At 44.8% G+C, this 17,106-nt stretch overlaps 1 protein-coding gene and 1 long non-coding RNA gene across 9 annotated transcripts in view; both read right to left on the bottom strand.

The window, feature by feature from the left end:
• Positions 1-3,071, bottom strand: part of LOC108348573 (uncharacterized) — a 39,229-nt gene extending 36,158 nt beyond the window's left edge. Inside the window, exon 1 of the long non-coding RNA XR_015641726.1 lies at positions 2,877-3,071. This is a non-coding gene — a long non-coding RNA (uncharacterized LOC108348573). The remainder of the gene's footprint in view (positions 1-2,876) is intronic.
• A 2,522-nt stretch (positions 3,072-5,593) lies between these two features.
• Positions 5,594-17,106, bottom strand: part of Zfp438 (zinc finger protein 438) — a 121,882-nt gene continuing 110,369 nt past the window's right edge. For 6 of the 8 annotated variants that reach the window (XM_087590699.1, XM_087590701.1, XM_087590700.1 and 3 more), the window contains 2 exons: positions 7,987-9,784; positions 5,965-6,671 (listed from right to left, as the gene is read on the bottom strand). In XM_087590699.1, coding sequence (XP_087446825.1) covers positions 6,113-6,671; positions 7,987-9,784 — 2,357 coding nt within the window. In that variant the 3' untranslated portion in view covers positions 5,965-6,112. 8 annotated transcript variants of the gene reach the window in all.

Genomic DNA, 17,106 nt, shown 5'->3' with positions numbered 1-17,106 from the left:
TTGCGTGACAATAATGACTTGTGTGGAGAGGTAGGCCCATGGGTACAAGAGAACAAAATGCTTTCTGATTGGACTTAAGACCCATTTGACAACTGGAAACACATGCCTGGTGCTGTAAATCTGGCCAAGAACCCATGTTTGGAGAGCTCATAGGCCCAAAAAGTAAACCTACTGCTACTGTTTACTAAATGAGCTTAGTGTCAAACTGCCCTCTAAGTTCTTATCTCTCTACTCACAGATAAGCACAGCTCTCAGATGTCATCAGAGCTTCTTTGTGCAGTTGACCCAGAACTTCACAAGTGGTCAAAGTGCAGACATTAAGTGAGCATGGGGTGCTCAGCTACATACGGGACATCTAATGGCATTTCCCTCTCCACCAAGCTCAGGAATCATCTTGGAAGAGGGGCAGGCAGATGGGAAAAGCCAGAAGCTGGGGAAGAATAGACCAAACACTAGGGCATGACCGGACCACTGCACTCACGAGCTCAGCAGCTGTGGCTGCCTGCACACAATCAAGCCAGGCAACATTCCAACATGGAGCCGGTAAAGGCTCACCAGTGGCTGCCCCTAGATGAGGGGCTATGGGCAGTTGATGGCTCATATGGGAAAGAAATGATTTCTTTAAGGGTGTGGTGGCCCCTAGATGACTGACCATACTCCAGTGGAGGACCACACAGCCATGTACATATGTGCAGCACAAATGGGGCTTTGTAGGCTATGAGAAACAAAGAGGGGGCATGAGGTTGGAGGGGATAGGGCATAATTCAAGAGAAGTTTACAGGAGGGAGCTGACTGGTTAAAACATGTGTTATGCATGTATGATATTTTCAGATATTAAAATATTACATTAAAAAACAAATGGGAACACCACACACACTGATTCTTTCCCATATTACATATTTTAACATATGACGTGCTACTCAATCCTTTACTCCAAAGGATAGTGTGATAGCTATTCTTGCTTTCAGTTTCACTTAATCTGGAATTAGCTAATACCCAAGTATTAGTATGGGCACACCTGCGAGGGATCTTTTTCTTAAGACATTTAAGTGGAAGGATCCATTTCTAAACTGGGTCTTTGAGGCAGGAAGATCCACCTTTAATGTAGGCTGTCTGCTGTAGCCTATATAAAGGGAAGGAAGAAGGAAGCTTGCTCTCTTTGCCTGCTTACTCTTGCTCTCATTGGCAAGACCATCCTAGCATTAGAGCCTACCTTAGAGTATACCTAAGACAAGCTGAGTCGTCCAGACTCATGAACCAAACTACTATTGGATTCTTGGACCTTCTTGTTGGTAGACAGCCAATGTTGAACTAGTTCCACCACAGCCTATACGCCAGTGGTTCTCAACCTTCTTAATGCTGCAACCCTTTAATACAGTTCCTCATGTTGTGATGACTACCAGCCATACAATTATTTCATTGTTATTTCATAACTGTAACTTTGCTGTTATGAACCATACTGTAAATATCTGATGTGGTCACAACCCACAGATTAAGAACAACTGCTTTAAGCCATTCTAATAAATCCATTTTGTGTATGTGTGTATGTATACATACACACATGTATAATATATGTATATAACTTGTAGAAAGTATTTATATATATACACATATATGAACATATGTAATCATAAGTGCATATATATACAAATGTATATATACTCATGCTATAAAATCTGTTCCTCTAGAGACCCCTGACTAATCTACATAGTATTCCATTATAAGTAATACTGTAACACTTTTTAGCCCATTCTGATGAGTTGCACCTAGTCTTTCACTTACAAACAAAAGTCCAGGGACATGCTGTTCGCTTGCGTCCTCATGAAATGACTCTTAGAAGTGGAATCCTTGGATCAAAGGTCTGTGCCTTTTAAGTTTTATGCTGTCCAATTTCTATTTATGGCAGATCAACATATCAATGCCATTTTCCTGTCTAGACACTGGGTCTGGCCTCCTAGTGCCACACTGGACCCACTGTTGTCAACAAGCTCCTTGGTCACATAGTGATATTACATTGTTGCCCTGCTCTTTCTTCAAACACTGTTTGGACTGGACTCTGTGTGTGTGTGTGTGTGTGTGTGTGTGTGTGTGTGTGTGTGTGTGTGTGTGTGTGTGTGTGTTATATTTGCCTTGCATGTGCTGGGGCTTCGGCTTGATGCCTAGTACTGTGACTAAAGACCAAACACCTGTGAAAGACAAATTTTACAGCATTAGAGGTTAACTTTTTGGGTACAGCATTGTCAAAGCTTGGCTCCATGCATATCATGACAGATGTCACAAAGGTGCTTCATTGCAGACAGGGTGGTAGCGAGGCACACTTCATTACATTTACTACACAGGCAGAGCCTAGCGTGGCTGGCAGCACCTGTATTTGGGTCATATCTGTGTATTGGCTCATCTCTGTGCAAACCCGACACTGACACTTGGGTGGCAATGGATTAGATTGCCCTCAATGCAGTGTCTTTGTTGAGGCTTGCAGACCCCTGAGTTCTTTTCCTTGCCAGCCTTTTGGTGTGGAGTCAATTCATGCTTAATGAAAAAAGTATTTAACAAATTTTTAATACTGAATAGGTATTTGGTGTCTCAAAAATAACATGACCTATTTATTATATTAACAGCTAACAGAAATTGGGGGGCATTTGGAACTGGAACCTGCTTAACTTCACATGAAACCTAGAACAAGGGGTTGTGATACCACTTTTAGCTGCTACCTTTGTTTTTTTCCACAGTGTTTTCTAAGGTTAAACAGTATGCTGAGGCATTTCCACAAGTCAGAGTCTGGCCACTGTGATGTGCTCCCAAACAGTGCCTGCACTCTGACCCCGAGTTCATAATACACCTGAGAAAGAGGGCTCATGGTTTCACCACAGACTCACCATGGTCCAGGGTAAGCATGGCACGTCTCCCCCTGAAGTCACACTCCTGGAGATAGTTCAGGCACATAAGACAGCACTGCAGCCTGGATCAGCTGCTGCCTGTCCAGCAGGACTTGAAGCCGAAACCCTAAGCTGCTAAATCCAGCGAATCTTGATCAGGGTTTGTTCTCAGGAGCCCAGTAAAAAAAGAAGACTCTATAAAACACGCACAGAACAAAGCAGGTCGGCAGCTCGCATGGAGCAGCCCCATCCAGACTGGAGACTCCTAGTAAATAAACCAAGTGTAACATTTACTGCCGACAACCATGTCACTGGCTCACTGAAAAAGAGCCACACAGCTGGGAGAGGAGCAGTTTGCAGCCAGTGAAGGCCATGGCACATGTCTGGGCCCAATTATTTACTGTTTGCAGATGAAGAGACATCTTTGCCTGTGAGGAACAGTTCAGCAGAGGAGGGGAACCAGGAAGAGATCCAGAGAGCCAGCAAGTGCAACAAAAGGGACATGAATAAACAGGACACATAATAAAACAGATCAAATCAAAGGATGCTCTAACTCTCAGAAATAATTTACCACCAAAAGAAAAGGGGGAAAATCTGGCTTTGGGACAGTTTTCTGAGAAGCAAAGGCATTAACAAAATTAAAGTGCTGGAATGAAGACCCAATTTGCCTCAATGCTGTCCTAGCTACAGGCTTGGTACTTTATTTAAAAAAAAAAAAAAAGCAGAGGGACAAATTTGCATTTAGCTGATGCAGCCGTCTCCCCCCTAGCAATGATCTGTGTGCTACCTCCTGTGTAGCAGGAGCTCTGGTGGGACTCCAGGCTGACACAGAATCATCCCAGTCCTCGAGAGGACACTGGTCTTGAACCAGCGTCTGGGTGGTATGTGCATGTGACAGCAGCTTCAGTGGAGGAAGGCCGAGGGGCAGTTACAGGGGAAAGGGGCAGATCTGAAGAGTGCCTGGGTCCACAGACGCACTTCCTAGACAGACTGGACTCCTTTGCCTCTCTGCATTCCTCGTCTGCCACCCGTTTCTCAGGGCTATCTGGGATGTCTGCGTGACGTTCATATGCTGTACGTATCAGGTGCCATGTGACCAGGGACTCTTGCTAGCCACTCCTTGAGGGAGATCACCACTGTTATTCTACAGAGTGGCTAGAGCCCAGAAAAAGACTTCTTTCCAGGTCACAGGGACTAAGTGGCAAAATACTCTATTCCACCCCATATGGACAGGGGAGGGCAGGCTGGAATTGTGCCAACATCCAAGGGCATCTCTTCCAAATAAACCATCTCGGTTTCTCTCTCTCCAGTGTGAGGCTTCTTCTCCTTGTTCTAGACAAAGCACTGGTTAAAGAGCCCTTTCACATGGCTCCTTCAAGTTTTCCCTCTTCAAAGGCTTGAACCCAGGAGCCTGCACTCTACCAGTAAAGCTATGTCCCCAGGCCAGAGTCTTCTTTGAGAAACTCTGTGGGTGACCCCAGTCCCTCTATGCCATGAATCAGTGCCTAAAGATTTGCTTCTAAATTTAGTCAACAGCTTCAGCTGCCGCCCTGAAACACAAACAGAAGGAAATGTGGAGCTAAGCCTACCTTCTCTCTGTTCTCCTCTCTTCACCTCTGTTCCCTTTGCCCTGGCTTGCCACCTGTCCCCACACACTGTCCTATCTCTACACCATGGGCTTGTGGCTGAGTAGGAGCTGTACGGACAGAGTGCCAGCAACCTGAGCTCTGCCTGTGTGGTGCGCATCTAGCAGAATGGCCATTTTGCCCTTGGCCACCAGGCTAGCTTTTCTGAAATCCTGCTTTGTACCTCAGAACTGGATAGTTTATGAATCACTTCAGGGTTTGAGTTCAAACAATATTCTAGATAGATTACAAGTTCTATAATCTTTAAAATAAATATTCTTAAAAACTAGCAAATTCACTGTGTGCTTGAGGCACACACACTGTGTCATCTAACGGAGGGGTCTGAAAGCATCAAACACTTCTGTGATCTCTCTGAAGCTGAGCTGAGGGCAATCAATGGATAAACCATGGCAGAATGCTTGTGGGAATGCAAACCAAACATTGTTAGCACAGAGAGTCTCTTGCCTACACTGCTGCAGCATGAGGCACCTATGAACAGCTGGAGGTTTAAAGGTGATGCAAGACCCAGTAGTTTATCCATCCCACTCCTTCTCCATTCCTGAGAACTTTCTCGAGCCTGTGCCTAGCAAACAGCATAGGACTGGACATGTGCATGGAGCACTCATCTGAAGGTTTAAGGTGCTGAGATTCCACTGCTCAGAAAATGACTCCACAGACAGAACAGCCAGCCACTTCCAGTGTCAACTTTGGTGAGTCAAGGCAATTCCCTAGGACTTTCAGTAAGAGGGTCTTACTTTACTACTCTTGACTTTCAAAGAGACTCTGGGCTTTAAAGACACAGTGTATCTAAAACAGCTAACAGTCCTCTGAAGCTCGGGGAGGGAGAGAGAGCAGGTGGCACCACCGCATCTGAACTCTGAAGCCCACCAGCTAGTTCGCTCTCTGAGTTGTAAATTTTCCAGTCACAAAGACTTCCTGAAAATAACTTTCTACCAAGCAGGTAGACTTTTTATTAGCTGAACTATCTGTTTTTCTATTATTTTGAGAAGGAATGCTAGAAAACTTGACGGCTACCCTTCAAAGCACTGCACATTTAAGAAAACAACAAAAAGTAAAAAAACAAAAGTTTCCTGAAAACAGATTTTATGGTAGAGAGTACATTTTAAAAAGACTGTTCTAGAGCATATGCAAATAAACCAGAGACTAACAAATATCAACAATGATCTTGTAACTTTATACTACAGTTGGGACTACATCCCACAGCTGTAGAATTAACTGCTAATAAATATAATTAAACAGCATCAAAATAAGAGGACACGTGAACATATATCTACCCCGCCCCCACCACACACTCCTACTCAAAAGCTTGCAACTGAGAACAACAATCTTCTCTACATTTCAATTTCCTAACTTTGATCTTTTTATTTATTATGAAATAAAGTCTACGATATTAGAGAATGCATAGAATTTTAAAGTGAGACTACATAGGTAAGAAAAATGCATCCAGGGCACATATTTTATTTCTTAAGAAAATAAAACTACACCCAACTCTGTGCACGGCACTGGCCCTGAAGTGCTGGACCCACAATTAAATACTAACATCACAGACAGTGAGATGGGGGCAGCATCTCTCCGGCTGGACGGCCTCACTCACAGCCTTGCTTCACTGGGGAGCTCAGGAGCTCCCTGGTTAGAGAACGTACCCAGGAGAGCCCAGAGTCTGGTGGGGTCCTCACAGTTGTGCTGGCGTACCCAGTGAAGAAGCAGGTCCTCCTTCCTCCCGAGCATCTGAGCACACAGCAGGCAGTTGAAGCCAGCATGGGACCAGAGAAGCCTGGCAGGATGCTGCGGGCCAGTCATTCCCCACTGGCCACCTTCAGTTCCTACCAGGGCTTCCTCTCTGTTCTGATGAGGGACTGTCTGTCTTTTTCCTCTAGGGAATGCTGGGGAGTCCTCCGCAGAGGCACAGGGCTTCACCTGCTTCGTTCTCTCTGTGTATTGCTTCTGGTGGGGAGCATCAGTTCTGCTGCCTGGTTGGCCCACCTCTTGCAGCCGGCCTTGAATTTCCTCCCCATGAACATGAAGCAAATGAAACTTTATTTCAGCAAAAGACTGAGCAGTGATCTGACAACGGCCACATCTGATTTGCAATTTGACTTCATCTGCCTGGTTTAGAAGGAAATCTTCTTCCAAACTTGACTTGGTTTCCCTGGAAAGGGGGGAAACAGTCTAGGTAAGATATCCTAGGGAAATGCAACTGGCTCTCCTGCTGCCAGATCTTGGCATCCAGGGATATGAAACGGCCTGCTAGGAAAGCAGGGGCTGGACGGGGCTCTTCAGAGGGCACGGCACACATGGCCACTTGCAGAGCCATGCATCTTTGAGAACACCAGGGACCATTTCAGAGAAGTCTTGCATCTCGCCTTAGTGAACCAGCTCCCTGGATACCACACATATACACAACAGGAAGGTTTAGGTGACGTGATGAGAGTTGCCAAGGTTCCTGCGGCACTGCTGGAGAAGACTATCCCACTCATCCACTCCACCCCCACCATTAGGGAAGAAGTCCTGCCTTCAAGATGGTCTAAGTACATGAAAGCAAGTGTGAGGGAGTCTGCATGGCGGGCACATTAGGGAAAGCATGTTAGTGGGGTATGGGAACGAACTACCAGGGAAGAGGACAACTGAAAGACAAGGAAAAGCTGGGGCAGGCATCTTGTTTTTATCCATCATGATACAGAACAGAAAACATTTAGAGCAACTGGAACAATAAAAACAAGGGGCAAAGAACCTAAGGGCCTGGGCAGGGTTTCCCTCTCACTCCTCAGTCACAGCAGCTGTGCGTGCGTGGACCACACCGTGGGCACTTCCCTGCTCATTACTGCTCAAGTGCCTGACTTGTCAGCTTTCAGATTACAGAGCTTGTTTTTAAAGAATGTCAAGGAGCAGTGCTTACCAAATAGAAATACGTGGGAAAAAGTTAATTTGGCCTGTCAGGCAACAAAAGGCACATGTGGAGGGTGAGTGGGAGCACCTCAGGGTCTGGTGAAGAGGGCAGCTTCACATGGCATTATGAGGTAGATAATGCTGTTTAGATACAAATGATAATTCGGAGGAACTATTTTTATAGAGACTACTAAAAGCCATATATAATAATCTATTTAATTTTTAGACACAAAAATAATTTGTCACCTAACTGCCCCCAACATAATTCAAACTGGCATTCATGCCTTGACTTATACAAGTCTGAGTAGTTAAACAATGTGACTGAGCAGAAATCAACAAGAAATGGGGTCACTCTTCACAGAACAGAGGGGTGGGAGAGGTGACTTATTTTACCTATAACATCTTTTGTTGTTGCTGTTATTTTGAAACAGGGTCTCACGCAGCCTTGGTTGACTTTCTCTTTCTGCCAAGTTCTAGGACTATATAGTTGTGTACCACTACTCCTGATGAGTTTTCTGAATCTTAATCTTCTCAAATTACAACACACTTTCCTGTCAGCTTCCCTTCCATGACCTTACCTCTCCAGTGAGCTGTCAGGTCCTTGCATGCTGGGATCTCTGTCCTTGTTTTTTGGTGTGTCTTCTGACTGCAGTTCACTGGGGGTGGGCTCTGTGCTGATCACAACCCTGTGTACCTCCTTCAGATGGCCAAAATAGACTCGGACATGACCAAATACTTTTGCACAAAATTCACAGCACACCAGTTTCTTGGGGCGATTGTCACCATGGTGAAGTTTCATATGTGCACTCAGGCTGCCAGGACGCACATAGGTCTTGCGACAGATCCCACAACTATAAGGCCGTCTGTTGGTGTGTGTATTCATGTGGTCTAGAAGGTGGTGTTTGAATTGGAAGTGGTAGTTGCAGACAGGACACATGTGCCAGGGCTTCTTAATGCCAGAGAATCCATTTCTGAGTGCAGAGCTGGGCTTAGGGGCAAGGTTGTCACTCTGCTTGGAGCTAAGACATTTTGGTGGCAGGGCATTATTCAGAACATCTTGGCCTAGACCGCTGGGAGCCTGGGACAGCATAGCTGCAGGGGATGCCAGGGGCGCCAAAGCAGACAGGACGATGACAGGCTTGGGCATGATGCTACGATACTTTCTTGAAGTAGCCCTGGGCTTCTGGTCTCTGGGTTCTGGGGGATTGTTTCTTGCCCTTTCTATGCTATCTCCACACATACCAATAATGCATCTCCTTCTTTTGCCCTGCAATGCTAAAATGTCATCTGGCACTTTCCATTTTCTCCCTCTTCTCTTTACCCCACTGCTGGGTTTTGCCTTGCGGTTGAGATCTAATTTGGTGACAGGGCAGAAGGCACTTTTACAAGCACTCTGCTTAGACCCGTGCAGAGCAGGTGTCTTGTTGGCTATCTCAGTGGCTGCATCAAACCCTTCCGTGATGGACAGTCTCTCCTCACAGTTTGCTCTGCATCCAGATGAAGACGATTCTGCATTCTCAGCATCTGGTTCCACTTTGACCACCTCTGTCGTTTTCACTCTTGAGGAGGGCAGGATAGGCAGTTTATCCTTGGTTACTACAGAGACCGACTGAACTGTACTGCTGACGACAGAGTGTGCAGGAGCTACCTGTTCTTGGAGCTCTTCACTAGCAACAGCAGGTTTAGTGGGCGTTTCCTTCCTGGCACAACCTGCCTTCTGCATACTTGCTGGGAGGCTCTGTGGGGAAGAGTTTTCTGTACTATATGCTGGGATGGCAGGAGGCTCCAGATCTCCACAGCTGTCGGTCTCTAGAGGACTCAAATCTCCTTGGCCAATAGCACTGGTCACTGTAGCTGGGTTGATGTTGGTGGGGGAAGGGTTTAAAGTGGGCATTCGCTTCCATGGGCTGGGTTTGTGAAGCAGCTCAGGATGGGCTTGTGGGGAAGGGCTCAAATGGCATAGCTGGGCTGGGCCAGGAGGGTCCCTGGAGCCACCCTTGGGAGAGCTCAGGTCATGTTTCTTTCTTAATCCTTTGCTACTCAGTGGTTGGTATCGAGGAATAGGCAGTTTAAGGTTTTCATGTATGGACATTCTGGGCTTCTGAACCGGCTGGGCTGAGGCAACATTTGGCAAAGCAACAAGAGAAAACGTCCCCTCCTGGCCGGCCACCTGCATCAGAGCATAGTTCTGGGTGTGCATGCCCAGAGGTTTGGACATTAGAGCCAGACTCCCTTGGTCAGAAAGCGAGGAAGGGCAGGGTAGCACTCTGGATGGTAGGACTTTAGGCACAATTTTTGGTGCAATGGTCCTAAACTGACTCTTACTCTGAGAGGTTTTCCCACTCTGTGTTGTTCCAGAAGGGATGTTTGATTCACCTGCAATGATAAGACACAGATTACTACAATGTACTTGCTCTGGACTGATACTCCAAATCACATCTGATCTGGGCTAGAGACCTAGCCCCACAGTTAAGAGGATACACTGCTCTTGCAAAGGGCCTGGGTTCATTTCCTTGTACTCATGTTGGGTGACTCACAGGTGCCTAACTTCACCTGCAGGAGAGCCAATGTTCTCTTCTGTTCTGTGCAGGCACCTGCACTCATGGACATACACCCACACCAGTGAGCTTGTGAGCATGCAAACACAACACACACACACACACACACACACACACACACACACATTTATAGAATTTTAAAAAAAATCTAATTTATCTGTTCAGAACAGATTCCTTGGCCTCCAGCCATCTTTCTAAGCAACCACCTATGATTATGTTCTCCAAGGCTTGAAGGTCACCTCCCTGCCTTGCTTTCCCATGGAGTTATTCTCTACTGTTGCAACACAATTCTTGTGTTAGAATGTCAGCCATTAAACAGAGCTTCTAGAGAGCTGGCACTGTCCTTCTGGTCCTTGTGCTCTGTAAGCCTTTATCTAGCTTCTGTCTTCAACTGTGACCCATTGTGACAACCCCAGAGCAACCCCACTCCTTCCTACTCTCCAGAGCTGCAATGCCCTTCCTCTGGTACACCCCACTGTGTCTTTGATTTGTCCGGATGACTTGCTGGCATGCCTGAGCCTGATGAAGTGGAGGCATACTAAGTTCACCTATCACTCTCTACACCTGTGCTCTAACACGGATACTTCTGCACCACCTGCTTTTCACTTGGGTTTAGTTTACGCTGCACCATTTGATGCTGGCAGTGAAGTTTGCTTTGCAAAATGATGGGTTCCAGACTGAAGGTGGCTTTGGTGCTGTGCTGTTCTTGTGTGACTTGTGAATTTTCTTTTCACACCTTTCAAAGTGTTTATGTATGCTTTTGCAATTAAATCATAAGTATTAAAAAAAGCTGACGTGACACTTAAAAAAAAGTTAAACATAACCAAAGAGACACAGGATGATAAAAGTACAGAGCTGAAGGGGTGGGAGTTGGGAACCATGAATCATACAGAAAGCACCGTCTAGGATAGTAATCAGGACAATTTTAACTGACAGGATAATGTTCCATTCACCCCAGATTTACTGGCCTGACCACAGAGCAATTATTACAACCTTAAGAGAACAATTAAGGAAACATTTTGGCTCCCCTGTCTACGAACTGAATCATCCATTTTATTCCCCATGGCCTCAAGGTCATGAGGCCTGGCTGTGGAGAAGTTTCTTATTTTTAAGTGCTTCATATTAATCAAACTTTGTTTAAGCTCAAATGTACCAGTGCACACAGCATAGTACAGTTTAGGAACTGGATACTGCAAACCCATAATCCCCTTTCTGAAAATTGTTGGGATGCATGAGTGTTAGAATTTGCACTTTCAGATTTTAGAAAAGTGGTAAGATAGAAACATGCATACACACAGACACGCACACACAGACACATGCACACATGCTACAGAACTCTGCAAGGCATCCATGATTAAACCCACTGCTATGCCTGCAGCAAAGTACATTAGTATCATACTACAGCAGGCAAATCAAAGATCTGAATGGTTTTATTTCAGTTCAGGCTTTTGTCTCTGAATGATTTAGGTACCCTATTTTTGATTTTAGATTTTTGGAGCACTGTGTAAAGGATTTCTAGAAACATTTGTTTGAGGAATAATACCAGGGAGAGGAATGTGGGGAGCTAAAAAATCCACTGAAATAGAGAGTAACAGTTTTAAAATCAACCCCTATTGACTGCCCAGTTAGTGAGCCAACAATATAAAAGAAAGCTGCTTGTTAACATTATGATAATAAGTGACATAGTAGGAATAATTTGAAAATTATGAAAACTACTTTAGAAAGTTCTTTAATATTTGGTTAAGAAAAAAGATGTTAGGACACACCTACATGCTACCTGCATGACAGTAAGCTGCACACAATAGCTGCAAGGAGTGAGGAGGACGGGGTAGGTAGAGGATGTGGGGAAACATTTCCCATCCTTTGAAACAGCCTTTGAAATTATAAGGAGAATAGTAAGTTATGCTGCTGGGTTTAAACTGCAGTAGTCAGGGCAGCAAAGAAGACAGTGTAAGAAACAAATACACACAGAGGGAAAGATATGAGGGGAGAAAGGGATGAGAAGAGACAGACGCACAAAAACTGACTCCCAGAGGCAGGACACAAAGATGTCAACCTGAAGAATAGCACTCAACAGCCAGTGTCAAGGTTCCTGATGGCTTCCAGAGACTGCACTTGAGAAAACAATTCTTCCTTTTATGATTAGATATTAGAAAGCAAGCTTCTGAGAGGTTGGGTTTTCAGAAGAGAACCTTGATACACGTTACATTGCCATACCACACGGGAGGGAACTGAGCGTGATACACATAACCTGATCCACTGCTCTCTGAATATCTCTCCAACATGGCAGAGAGGAACTATACAGGAAAAGCAATGATGTCAGAGAGAAAGGAGGCTGTGATGGCTGTGGTGCTGTCTAGGGATGAGCTCCTGGGAAGAGGTTTACCTAAGGAGGCAGATGCATGGGGATGGGCTGGGGTGCTAGTTGAATGGAAAGGATGAAGGAGTAAGAGGTTGGCCATCAGCACTGCTTGTGAGCTCCACCCTACATGGCTGCAGTGTGAGCAGCCTCTCATACCCCACCATACTTGCCACAAACCCCCTTCCTCCCTGCCCTGCCTCAAGTGGCTTTTGCCAGGTATTCTGTCACAGCGGGAAAAAGAGCAACCAACCAGAGGCCGAGTGTAGTCGTGAGTGAAGGGCATTTCTGGAGGCACCCAGCCCTGGCAAGGCCAGATGCTGACCACCCGAGGGAACAGTGTGGGCAGTCTGCAATGACAGGCTGAGGTGACAGGTAAGTGGTAGCCAGTGGAGGCGGATGCTGGGGATGGAAAGCCCATCAGCTGGCTCATGATCCTTGGTAACAACTACTCACATCTGTGGGGTGAGGAACAAGCTTTGCCAGGAACACTGAAGATCAGATGCTGCGTGCATCTATCAGGAGGTGCACGAAAAGGTGAGGTTTCCTATAAGGTTTGGTATGGTACTCCACTGCCCAGAACCACTAAAGGTAGGAAATAAACTGGTAATAAATTGGTAATAAATTGGAAAAGTGAGGCAAAGAGTATACAACCCCAAAAATGGGAGGAGGAGGAGACATCAAACCCAGGAACTACTTTGATTCCCAACAGTAAGCTAAGGATAATTCGAACCCAGCACTTGTAGTTGTAAAAGGAAATGGCAAACTGATACTCTCAAGACATGAGTTTTTAGGGGACACTATTTCATCACTAAAGATTTAGAAATCTAGGAGTGCACACCCAGATATATCCCTCAATATGACAGAAGAGATCGTAGAGGGGCCTCTGTGGGATGGGAGTAGCTATGGGAGCCAAGACACTGAGGATCAGACAGAAGCTTCTTATTGTCTGTCCACTTGCCACCCTCTGTCTGTCTCTAGGGAGGCACTACAAAGAATTTGCTCTGTGAATGAGATGCTTTATCTGTGGGCACTTAATGAGTATGTGTGTGGGTATGCACATGCCATGGTGAGTATGTGGAGGGCTAAGGACAACTTGCACCAGTGGTTCCTTCTGTGAGATGGGGCCTGAGGACTGAACTCAAGCTGTCCGACTTGGTGACAGCTGCCTTTACCCACTGAACCGCACTGGCCCCACATTGGTATACAAATTGGTTTATAAAAGTGGGATCCTTTGGGCTACTTGTGATGGTGTGATTTTGCATAAATGACTGCATTTAGACACATAGAATGGCTCATGGCATTTATTTATTTGTTTGTTTGTTTGTTTATATAAGAACTGGTGACCAGAGAGGTAATCTAGTAACCTGGCAGGCAATACATCACTCACTGTCTCTTGAAGATATATATGGGGAAGTACAGCTCATCTTCCCTCAAGGGCAAGCAGGAACCCAAGTTTTGCTCCACACATTTGCAGTAAAAGCCAGTTATTCTAGAATAACTACAATTTAAAAAATTGTGTATCGAATAGTAGGAGTCCTTAGTGGAGATGAAGCACCATTACTTGTCTTTAAACTCTGAGTGCAGGGAAAGCATGGCTGTGGTGAGTCTTTCTTGGCAACACAACAGCAGTTCCCTGCACTACCCTAACAGGCTCTTCACAGATGGCAAGGGCTAACCCTTCACCTGCACCTACGCTCCAGATCTTAGAGAGCTATGCACTGAAGAACAAGCAGAGACTTCCACTGGCATTTATAATCTGGAAACACTGCAAAATTAGTCATAACAAAGTTACAAGAGACTCATAGGACCCTCAGGTACTAAACATGGACTTCTATTAATTAAGAGCATAAAAGGCTCACTCAGTAAAATTAATTCCGTATCATTATTCAATGAAGAATACTTAATATTAAAATTTTAAGTGTGGGCTGTTTTAGTATTTTAAGGATATTAAAGTAGCCATATTGAAAAGTGATATCTATAGTTGGTGAGAATTGATCAAACTGTGGAATAAAGGGAAACAGGGAGGTGCTGAGTACTTCCTGTGGCCTGAAATCTACAGCAGGTATTTTAATTGAACCTGCATTTAACTCCAAGAAAGTATCATTGTTCTCCTTTTACAGAGTAGGAAAATTGAGGACAAGGAGACAGCAAGCACAGACAATATAGCCAATGGATTATGTATATGGCAGAGACTGAAACTTAGGCTGGTTCAAATTGTTTTTCAAAATGATCTTTACTTAAAACAAATATGTTAAAACTAGGAAGAAATCTAGGATAAAAGAAATAATTCAAGAACTCAAGAAGTTAGACCCTCAGAGAATCAAATAACCCTATTAAAAGTGGGGTACAGAGTTAAACAAAGAAGTCTCAGCTGAGGAATATCAAATGATCAAGAAGCACCTAAAGAAATGTTCAACATCCTTTGTCATCAGGGAAATGCAAATCAAAACAACCCTGAGATTCCACCTCACACCAGTCAGAATGGCTAAGATCAAAAGCTCAGGTAAAAACAGATGCTGGCAAGGATGTGGAGAAACAGGAACACTCCTCCATGGTTGGTGGGATTGCAAGTTGGTATAATCACTCTGGAAATCAGTCTGGAGGATCCTCAGAAAGTTGGACATAAATAATATCTGAGGACCCAGCTATACCTCTCCTGGACATGTACACAAAAGATGCCCCAACATATAACAAAGACACGTGCTCCACTATGTTCATCGCAGCCTTATTTATAATAGCCAGAAGCTGGAAAGAACCCAGATGCCCTTCAACAGAGGAATGGATACAGAAAATGTGGTACATTTACACAATGGAGTACTACTCAGCTATTAAAAACAATGACTTCATGAAATTCATAGACAAATGGATGGAACTAGAAAATATCATACTGAGTGAGGTAACCCAGTCACAAAACAACATAAATGGTAGATACTCACTGATAAGTGGATATAAGCCCCAAAGCTCAGAATATCTAAGATACAATTCACAGACCACATGAAGCTCAAGAAGATGGAAGACTAAAGTGTGGATGCTTCAGGCCTTCTCAGAAGGGGAAACAAAACTACTCACAGCAGGAAATATAGAGGCAAAGTGTGGAGCAGAGACTGAAAGGTCATCCAGAGACTGCTCCACCTGGGGATCCATTCCATATACAGCCACCAAACCCAGACAATATTGCTGATGCCAAGAAGTGCAAGCTGACAGGAGTCTGATATAGCTGTCTCCTGAGAGGCTCTACCAGAGCCTGACAAATATAGAGGCAGATGCTCATAGCCAACCTTTGGACTGAGCTCAGTGACCCCGATGGAGGAGTTAGAGAAAGGACTGAAGAAGCTGAAGGGGTTTGCAACCCTATAGGAAGAACAACAATATCAACCAACCAGAACCCCCAGAGTTCCCAGGGACTAAACCACCAACCAAAGAGTACACAGGGATGGACCTATGGCCCCAGCTGCATATGTAGCAGAGGATGGCCTTGTTCAGCATCAATGGGAGGAGAGCCCTTGGTCCTGTCAAGGCTCAATGCCCCAGTGTAGGGAATGTCAAGGTGGGGAGATGGAAGGGAGTGGGTGGGTGAGTGGGTGGGGGAGCATCCTTATAGAATCAGGGGGAAGGGAGATGGGATAGTGGGTTTCTGGAGGGGAGATCTGGAAAGGGAATAACATTTGAAATGTAATTAAGAAATATCCAATAAAAGAAAAAAACTTAAAAAAGAAATAATTTAAAAGCCAAATGACCACAACTCATTTTGTTGAAAAACTGTAACAGACAAACCAGCAATGCTCAACAGCAGCAGCTTTGAAGGACACAGGAGGACACTGAGTCCCTACACTGTCACACTGTGCCGACCGACATCACCATTACCTGAACCCACTTTTCAGGAAATGTACGTAAACAAGAAAGCACACTTGCAGCTGAAATCTGAGTCTGGTTTTGTCCAGTCTCCCGGCACACCTGTCCTGCCCTACTGAACTGAGCTTTCAGCTAACAGCCCTCCTCTCTCATGTCAACACCCACAACCAGCAGGCTTTTCCACTTGGCAAGGGCGGAACAGGCAGACATAACTGCCTCCCTCAGTGAGAAAGAGAAGTCTCAGTGTTTTGAGCAGCCATGCTTCTTTATCACTGCTGCTTTTGAAACACCATCTCAACTTGACTAAGTAGTATTTTAAGTGCCAGGTACTTGGCAAAACACATGCTTTGTCTCTTTTGATCCCCAAAGTGAGGTGACTGAGAAAGTACTGTCATAAGTTTTTACAGATGAAGAGTTCCAAGCTCTAAATAATGACAGTGATAGTGGCATTCAAATTCTGGCTTCTGGGTGCTTTTCCATTTTCCCAGGGGTAGCTATGGCCAGCTTCACAATCTCTGGTAGAACAATGGAAGGGCTCAGGTTTTGTTAGATTTGATGTCATCTACCTCTGTGATGCTCTTGAGTTTTGGCAAGTCACTCTGTGCGTAAATGTTGTCATCTATACAATAAATGTTGTCATCTATACAATGGGCACAGCAATATATACTACAAAGGTGGTGTCATGGGAAAATAAGAGAACTCTATCCTGGAGGGTGGTTCTCACCACTTGCCTGTTCAGCATATCCTCTTTCTCCTGACAGTAAATAATCATGAAGCTTCTGATATTTATTTTCAGTAGGAAGAAAACAAAAGACACAGAACTGAAAATTTCGTGGTATGGATGGAATAAGTCTAAAATTTTCTTAAGTGTTTCTTTTATGAGAGGCAATTGAGGTAAGGGAGGAGAAATGAGTCATGTTAGAATT

The sequence above is a fragment of the Rattus norvegicus genome, chromosome 17, assembly GCF_021556685.1.
Source record: "Rattus norvegicus strain SHRSP/BbbUtx chromosome 17, alternate assembly SHRSP_T2T, whole genome shotgun sequence".
NCBI classification, from domain to species: Eukaryota; Metazoa; Chordata; class Mammalia; order Rodentia; family Muridae; genus Rattus; species Rattus norvegicus.
Note: the sequence above shows the minus strand (reverse complement) of the source record. Positions and strands in the feature narration are given on the sequence as shown.